This window comes from Eucyclogobius newberryi, unplaced genomic scaffold, assembly GCF_026437365.1.
Source record: "Eucyclogobius newberryi isolate DKJ021-1_F unplaced genomic scaffold, fEucNew1.0.hap1 SCAF_6, whole genome shotgun sequence".
Lineage (NCBI taxonomy): Eukaryota > Metazoa > Chordata > Actinopteri > Gobiiformes > Gobiidae > Eucyclogobius > Eucyclogobius newberryi.
In genome coordinates, this window is record NW_027316278.1 from 1,934,673 (window position 1) to 1,943,754 (window position 9,082).

At 46.7% G+C, this 9,082-nt stretch overlaps 1 protein-coding gene across 1 annotated transcript; it reads right to left on the minus strand.

Annotated features, from left to right (window-relative positions):
* Nucleotides 1–2,044: 2,044 nt before the first annotated feature.
* Nucleotides 2,045–7,510, minus strand: LOC140347289 (natterin-3-like). Its single transcript, XM_072433680.1, has 4 exons — nt 7,270–7,510; nt 6,661–7,193; nt 5,313–5,613; nt 2,045–2,305 (listed from the first exon to the last, which is right to left on the minus strand). The coding sequence occupies exons 1-4, from the start codon at nt 7,490–7,492 to the stop codon at nt 2,046–2,048; spliced, it is 1,317 nt and encodes a 438-aa protein (XP_072289781.1). The 5' UTR covers nt 7,493–7,510; the 3' UTR covers nt 2,045.
* Between the last annotated feature and the right edge of the window lie 1,572 nt (nt 7,511–9,082).

Below are 9,082 nucleotides of genomic sequence, written 5' to 3' on the forward strand. Positions count from 1 at the left end.
CGACCTTCAACCTTTTTATGATTTGACTGAACTTTGAACTCACAGATTAAAGTTGTTACAATGTTCTGTATTTGAGGCAAATGAAGCTGACATGACATAAACAAACATAAACATGACATAAACAAACATAAACATGACCTGTGATTTTGCACGTTCTCCCTGTGATAAATGATGTTGTTCTGACATGTTTATCGTCGGTGCATTTCCACTGTGAGAGGCTCAAAGTCAAACAAATCCATGTCTGATTGTTAAATAATTTATTTATATGTTTTTGTTGTAAATAAGTATTTTAACATCTGCCAATCAGAGCTGTCAGTCTGTCTTTGTAAAGTCCACCTCTCTCCACGTATTCATCTGAATGAGCAGCTCCTGTTCAGAGTTAGCATCAGAGTTAGCATCAGAGTTAGCGTCAGAGTGAGCGTCAGAGTTAGCATCAGAGTTAGCATCAGAGTTAGCATCAGAGTGAGCGTCAGCATTAGCATCAGAGTTAGCATCAGAGTTAGCATCAGAGTGAGCGTCAGAGTTAGCATCAGAGTGAGCGTCAGAGTGAGTGTCAGAGTTAGCATCAGAGTTAGCATCAGAGTTAGCATCAGAGTGAGCGTCAGAGTGAGCGTCAGAGTTAGCATCAGAGTTAGCATCAGAGTGAGCGTCAGAGTTAGCATCAGAGTTAGCATCAGAGTTAGCATCAGAGTGAGCGTCAGAGTTAGCATCAGAGTTAGCATCAGAGTTAGCATCAGAGTGAGCGTCAGAGTTAGCATCAGAGTTAGCATCAGAGTTAGCATCAGAGTGAGCGTCAGAGTTAGCATCAGAGTTAGCATCAGAGTTGGCATCAGAGTGAGCGTCAGAGTGAGCGTCAGAGTTAGCATCAGAGTTAGCATCAGAGTGAGTGTCAGAGTTAGCATCAGAGTTAGCATCAGAGTTAGCATCAGAGTGAGCATCAGAGTTAGCATCAGAGTTAACATCAGAGTTAGCGTCAGAGTTAGCATCAGAGTTAGCATCAGAGTGAGTGTCAGAGTTAGCATCAGAGTTAGCATCAGAGTTAGCATCAGAGTGAGCATCAGAGTTAGCATCAGAGTTAACATCAGAGTTAGCGTCAGAGTTAGCATCAGAGTTAGCATCAGAGTGAGTGTCAGAGTTAGCATCAGAGTGAGCATCAGAGTTAGCATCAGAGTTAACATCAGAGTGAGCATCAGAGTTAGCATCAGAGTTAACATCAGAGTGAGCGTCAGAGTTAGCATCAGAGTTAGCGTCAGAGTTAGCATCAGAGTTAGCATCAGAGTTAACATCAGAGTGAGCGTCAGAGTTAGCATCAGAGTTAGCGTCAGAGTTAGCATCAGAGTTAGCATCAGAGTTAGCATCAGAGTTAGCATCAGAGTGAGCGTCACAGTTAGCATCAGAGTTAGCATCAGAGTTAGCATCAGAGTGAGAGTCAGAGTTAGCTGCAGAGTGCGCATCAGCTAGCGTTAGCATCAGAATAAGCGTCATAATTAACTTCAGAGTAGCTTTTGCTTATTTTATAATAAATTGCTGCCTTTTTAACTTTTTGGAACTTGAATAAAAATGTGTAGTTATAGTTAGTCTTTCTGAGTCACACTGTGGCATGAAACTAATGCAATAAATGTCTTTCCAACATGAAGGAACAGAACCTCAAACCCTCTCAGAACTGGGATGTTTAACATTTATAATATAATATATGTCATGACAAAACACAATAAAACAAATGAATGTGCAAAGTTTTTTATTAAATTGTTGTTTCATTTTTGTTTCTGTTTCACATCTCGCGTGAAATGCCTTGAATTCAGAATTTTAATCTCGATTTAAGCAGTTTTGACAAAATGAGATTTAATTATTTCATTATGAATCATTTGTGACGTAGAATATTTCACTGGTTTCTAAGTGACGTATGGACACTATGGACACTATGGACACTATGGACATTATGGAGACAAGTTAAATAATAATGAAATAAACAGATCTCTGGTCAAAACGTCTGAAATGAAGATAAAGCTCCTGAAGTGTATTTGTGTTGTTGTGGAGTGTGTTGCTCATGGGCAGGGCAGGGCGTCGGACACCGGCTCGCAGCGCTCCACCACGGCTCTGACCTCTCCGATCTGGACGCCGTCGTACGTCCCGGCGATGGACGTCCACTGCGTCTCGCCGTTGCGGTACGTGCGGCTGAGGCGGGCGCTGTATGGCACGTCGGCTTTGAACCGGCGACCTTCCATCCTCACGCGGCACGAGTGGTTCGGCGGCACCGTCAGCTCCACCGACACCGAGTGAGAGATGGCCTCCACGTGCGTCGTCCCTGGGGTCAGAGGTCAGGGGTCAGAGGGAACACGCTTCTTAAAGGGGACGTGTCGCGGCTAGCATGCTAACAGCGCACGGCCCGGCTCTCGGAGGATAAACTTGCCTGAACATGTGATCGAACCCACAAACCGTCACAGACACACTGATGTCAGCTTTGTTTAAAGGACTAATATGGTGCCTTCTTTTGAGAAGCTAACTGCGGCTGCAGGTGTAGCATTATGGTTATTGTCATGGTTTCTAGTTCTAGTTCTAGTTCTAGTCATGGTCATGGTCATGGTCATGGTTATGGTCATAGTTTCTAGTTATAGTTATAGTTCTAGTTATGGTCATGGTCATGGTCATGGTCATGGTTATGGTCATAGTTTCTAGTTATAGTTATAGTTCTAGTTATGGTCATGGTTATGGTCATGGTTTCTAGTTATAGTTATAATTATGGTCATGGTCATGGTTATGGTCATGGTTTCTAGTTCTAGTTCTAGTTATGGTCATGGTCATGGTTATGGTCATGGTCATGGTCATGGTCATGGTCATTGTCATGGTCATGGTCATGGTTTCTAGTTCTAGTTCTAGTTATGGTCATGGTCATGGTTATGGTCATGGTCATGGTCATGGTCATGGTCATTGTCATGGTCATGGTCATGGTTTCTAGTTCTAGTTCTAGTTCTAGTCATGGTCATGGTCATGGTTATGGTCATAGTTTCTAGTTATAGTTATGGTTATGGTCATGGTCATGGTCATGGTCATGGTCATTGTCATGGTTTCTAGTTATAGTTATAATTATGGTCATGGTTATGGTCATGGTCATTGTCATGGTCATGGTCATGGTTTCTAGTTCTAGTTCTAGTTCTAGTCATGGTCATGGTCATGGTCATGGTTATGGTCATGGTTTCTAGTTATAGTTATAATTATGGTCATGGTTATGGTCATGGTCATGGTCATGGTCATGGTCATGGTTTCTAGTTCTAGTTCTAGTTCTAGTTCTAGTTATGGTCATGGTCATGGCTATGGTTATGGTCATGGTTATGGTCATGGTTATGGTCATGGCTATGGTTATGGTCATGGTTATGGTCATGGTTATGGTCATGGTCATGGTTATGGTCATGGTCATGGTTTCTAGTTATAGTTATAGTTATAGTTATGGTCATGGTCATGGTCATGGTTATGGTCATGGCTATGGTTATGGTCATGGTTATGGTCATGGTTATGGTTATGGTTATGGTCATGGTCATGGTTTCTAGTTCTAGTTCTAGTTCTAGTTATGGTCATGGTTATGGTCATGGTTATGGTCATGGTCATGGTCATGGTTATGGTCATGGTTATGGTCATGGTCATGGTCATGGTCATGGTCATGGTCATGGTCATGGTCATGGTCATGGTTATGGTCATGGTTTCTAGTTCTAGTTCTAGTTATGGTCATGGTCATGGTCATGGTCATGGTTTCTAGTTCTAGTTCTAGTTATGGTCATGGTTATGGTCACAATTATGGTCATGGTTATGGTCATGGTTATGGTCATGGTTTCTAGTTCTAGTTCTAGTTATGGTCATGGTTATGGTCACAATTATGGTCATGGTTATGGTCATGGTTATGGTCATGGTCATGGTTATGGTCATGGTTATGGTCATGGTTATGGTCATGGTCATGGTTATGGTCATGGTTATGGTCATGGTCATGGTCATGGTCATGGTCATGGTCATGGTTATGGTCATGGTTATGGTCATGGTCATGGTCATGGTCACAATTATGGTCATGGTTATGGTCATGGTTATGGTCATGGTTATGGTCATGGTCATGGTTATGGTCATGGTTATGGTCATGGTCATGGTCATGGTCATGGTCATGGTTTCTAGTTCTAGTTCTAGTTATGGTCATGGTCATGGTCATGGTCATGGTTTCTAGTTCTAGTTCTAGTTATGGTCATGGTTATGGTCACAATTATGGTCATGGTCATGGTTATGGTCATGGTCATGGTTATGGTCATGGTTATGGTCATGGTCATGGTCATGGTCATGGTCATGGTTTCTAGTTATAGTTATAGTTATGGTCATGGTCATGGTTATGGTCATGGTTTCTAGTTATAGTTATAGTTATGGTCATGGTCATGGTTATGGTTATGGTTATGGTCATGGTTATGGTTACGGTCTTTATGGTCTCTTTAACCCTAACCCTATGGTCTTTATGGTTATAGTTATAGTTATAGTTATGGTTATGGTTATGGTTGTGGTTATAGTTTCTAGTTATAGTTATGGTCCTGGTCCTGGTCCTGGTCTTAGTCCTGGTCCTGGTCTCAGTCCTGGTCCTGGTCCTGATCATGGTCCTGGTCCTGGTCATGGTCCTGGTCCTGGTCCTGGTCTTAGTCCTGATCATGGTCCTGGTCCTGGTCTTAGTCATGGTCCTGGTCCTGGTCTTGGTCCTGGTCCTGGTCTTAGTCATGGTCCTGGTCTTAGTCCTGGTCCTGGTCTCAGTCCTGGTCCTGGTCCTGGTCCTGGTCTCAGTCCTGGTCATGGTCCTGGTCCTGGTCCTGGTCCTGGTCCTGGTCTTAGTCCTGGTCCTGGTCCTGGTCCTGGTCCTGGTCCTGGTCTTAGTCCTGGTCCTGGTCCTGGTCCTGGTCTTAGTCCTGGTCCTGGTCCTGGTCCTGGTCTCAGTCCTGGTCCTGGTCTTTGAAGAGGAACACCGTTAGAACAGGGTTAACAGAGGAAAATCACAGTCAGAAGCGGTGGTTTCAGAGCTGTTTTTACTGCTCTTTTCGCCCTTCGACTCACGACAAACATGGACATGTCTGAGATCTCCTCATGCGGCCGCTGCAGACCATCACCACGCCCTGTTCTCATGTGCAATACTGTGACATCTCTTGATTGATTGACGCTTTCTTTTTCCGTCCTCCAAAACATTATCAAAGAAGAAAAAAGAAGTGCACATAGCGTCTGATACTGGATTTTGCCTCTAGTGGTCATTTGTGTGCATTTTTGTACTCATAGAATCACAGAAAAGACTGAATGTCCCGCACCTCGGTCGAACTGCAGCGTCTTCTCTCCCCCGAGCTCGATGCCGCCCTCGCCGATGAACGGGATCTTAGCCGTGATGCTGCCGGTGACCCCGATCATGGTCCCGCGCCCGATGCTCCACGTGGTCTCCAGCTCCGTGGTCTTGCTCAGCGTCACCATCTTGGACACGCTCTGGCACTCGTTGTTGGTGACGCCGGAGAGCTGCATGGTCTCGGGAGGGTACTGGAAGATGGCCGCCTCGTCGATGGCGTACTTCACGTCAGACACGTGCTGCGTGTACATGTCGCGGTTTATGGTCATCACCTGCGCGGAAAAGCAAATATGACAAAAGCAAATGAGGTCGATCTGAGCGAGTCACAAAAAGACGTTTAGCCATTCCAGTGTGTGTGTGTGTGTGAGGGGCGTGGCTAAAGCTAGCGTGTACAGGAACAGTTTTGCCCCATTTCTTTGACTTCTCTGCAAAGATGATGATTGGACCAGAGAGAACACAGACTCAAAAGAATAATTTGTCTCAAACTCTGACTTTATCTCGTGCTAAAGCGCTGTGTTTCCACTGATGCTAACAACTGTGTGGAGCCTTAGCAACACAAAGCTAGCAAAGCACGTTAACAACACAGAGCTAGCAAAGCACGTTAGCAACACAGAGCTAGCAAAGCACGTTAGCAACACAAAGCTAACAAAGCACGTTAGCAACAGCTGTTTATGGCCGCACGGCACTCGCTTTGTCAAGAGCCACAATCTGATATTTCCAGGTCATTAAGCGTCTGTCATGATCCAAAGCCAAAGCATGACATAAAGAGAGGTTCAAACGTCACGCCCCTCACATACACTTAGCTTTAGCCACGCCCCTCACATACACTTAGCTTTAGCCACGCCCCTCACATACACTTAGCTTTAGCCACGCCCCTCACACGCACTTAGCTTTAGCCACGCCCCTCACACGCACTAGCTTTAGCCACGCCCCTCACACACACTAGCTTTAGCCACGCCCCTCACACACTAGCTTTAGCCACGCCCCTCACACACACTAGCTTTAGCCACGCCCCTCACACACACTAGCTTTAGCCACGCCCCTCACACACACTAGCTTTAGCCACGCCCCTCACACACACTAGCTTTAGATCAGATTTATGAAGAAAAGATGAGTTCTGTCTAAATGATGTCAGAGTCTCAGGAGGCGGAGCCAGACCCTGAGCAGGAAGCACAGACACATGAACATGACCCAGACCGAGGGCTCTAAAGTGAACTGGTCAGGGCCAGTGTAAATGTGCCTTTTGGACCCCTTAAATGGGCTCTAAGGGTTCATTTCAAAGGAAACATGAACGGAGCAGAAGATGCAGAGGAAGATACCTGGTATTTCTTGTACCAGTACTCGTCTCCTTCCCAGGGTAAGAAGAAGGCCTCAAACTGGGGCACGACTTTGCCCAGGCCGTACTTGTTCTTGCCCACGTAGATGCCCACGTTGGCGCAGGTTCGGACCGAGTGTTTGGGCACGGAGCCGTACGAGTCCTCCTTCCACTCCAGGAACTCGAAGTTGTCCCTGTTGGTGAGCAGCTGGAACTCGGGGGCGTAGTACTCGCGGTCGCCGTAGGGGTAGCGGCAGTACGGGCCGAGCGTGGGCTGGTAGAAGCCCGCCTCGCACTGGTACTTGCACACGTAGTCGCTGCGCTCCGTGTAGCCGTTGTAGATGGACACGGCGCCGTTGGGAATCGAACCGTCGAACTCTTTCCACTCCAAGTTCACATTGTCCCCGAACAGGAAGTCCCCGGGCAGGGCTGGGTTCTGGTCCTGGTCTAAGGAGGGCGGGGTCAGAGCAGAGGGGAGGAAGGGGCTTAGGGAGGACTCTGGGACACGCCCCTCCAGCTCCGGGTTCAAAAGAGACACTGAGGGACAAACGCAGTGGCAGAGTGGTTAGTGGAGTGCGGAGTGAATGACATAACGCTGCTTGTAGTTCCTCACCTGTCCTGACGGGGGCGCTCTTCCTCATGAGCACGTCATCTGTCCTGACGGGGGCGCTCTTCCTCATGAGCACGTCATGTGTCCTGACGGGGGCGCTCTTCCTCATGAGCACGTCATCTGTCCTGACGGGGGCGCTCTTCCTCATGAGCACGTCATCTGTCCTGACGGGGGCGTTCTTCCTCATGAGCACGTCATCTGTCCTGACGGGGGCGCTCTTCCTCATGAGCACGTCATCTGTCCTGACGGGGGCGCTCTTCCTCATGAGCACGTCATCTGTCCTGACGGGGGCGCTCTTCCTCATGAGCACGTCATGTGTCCTGACGGGGGCGCTCTTCCTCATGAGCACGTCATCTGTCCTGACGGGGGCGCTCTTCCTCATGAGCACGTCATCTGTCCTGACGGGGGCGCTCTTCCTCATGAGCACGTCATCTGTCCTGACGGGGGCGTTCTTCCTCATGAGCACGTCATCTGTCCTGACGGGGGCGCTCTTCCTCATGAGCACGTCCTGGACTTTGGCCGAGGCCAAGGCCAAACTGACCAAAAGCACAAACCCACCGCAGCAGCGCATCTGAGGTAGGAGAAGAAACAAACAAACAAACAAACAAACAAACAAACCATCAGAAAACAGTTTGAGGTTATTTTCAAACGACTGGATATTTAGACATTTTGAACTGATCGTTTTAATGTAAAACTGAAAACTCGTTTCAAATGTAGTTTGAATTAGACATCGTAGAAAAAGCTTCAGTTGTTTCATCTGGACTCAGTTAAGAGTTAGTGAGTCCAGATGAAACAACTGAAGCTTTTTCTACGATGAACACGCCTGGACCAATGAGGGATTACACCCACTTAATTAGACATCACACATTTTGAAGTGCAATATTTACAGAAAATATCTGATAAACAACAATAATGAAAGTACTTTTCACTAAGTAGAAGAAAAGTAAACATATTCCCAATAAATACTGAGCCCAAGAAATATTGTTCAAGTTTGAATTTATTGAACGTTTATTCGATGTAATAATTATTGTGACAGGATTAGTTTTAGTACAAAACACGATTTGTAGTAAATGTATTCTGGGTGATATAGTTAGAATGTGGTAAAGTTTAAAGACAAAGTGATAAGTGTGTCTCACCGCAGCAGCCGCTCCTCTGACTCGCTCTGACTCGCTCGGCTCCGTCTTCTTTATAAAACCTGTTTATGATGCGTCATAAACTCTTATCACAAACAATAAACGCTAAAAACACTTTTCAAACTTACTGCAGTTTTTAACGAGCAGAAACATTACCACAAACAGTAGTTTCAGCTCCGCCCACGTGCTCCTGCAGCTGTTCAGAGCAGACATCATGTTTATGGAAATGATCAACTTAAAAATGTCTCATGTTCTAATGTCAATGACTCGTTAAACTCTGTAAACATGGACCAGCCTCCTGCTGGTGCCAGAGTCAGGACTAAACATGGACCGGCCTCCTGCTGGTGCCAGAGTCAGGACTAAACATGGACCAGCCTCCTGCTGGTGCCAGAGTCAGGACTAAACATGGACCAGCCTCCTGCTGGTGCCAGAGTCAGGACTAAACATGGACCAGCCTCCTGCTGGTGCCAGAGTCAGGACTAAACATGGACCAGCCTCCTGCTGGTGCCAGAGTCAGGACTAAACATGGACCAGCCTCCTGCTGGTGCCAGAGTCAGGACTAAACATGGACCAGCCTCCTGCTGGTGCCAGAGTCAGGACTAAACATGGACCAGCCTCCTGCTGGTGCCAGAGTCAGGACTAAACATGGACCAGCCTCCTGCTGGTGCCAGAGTCAGGACTAA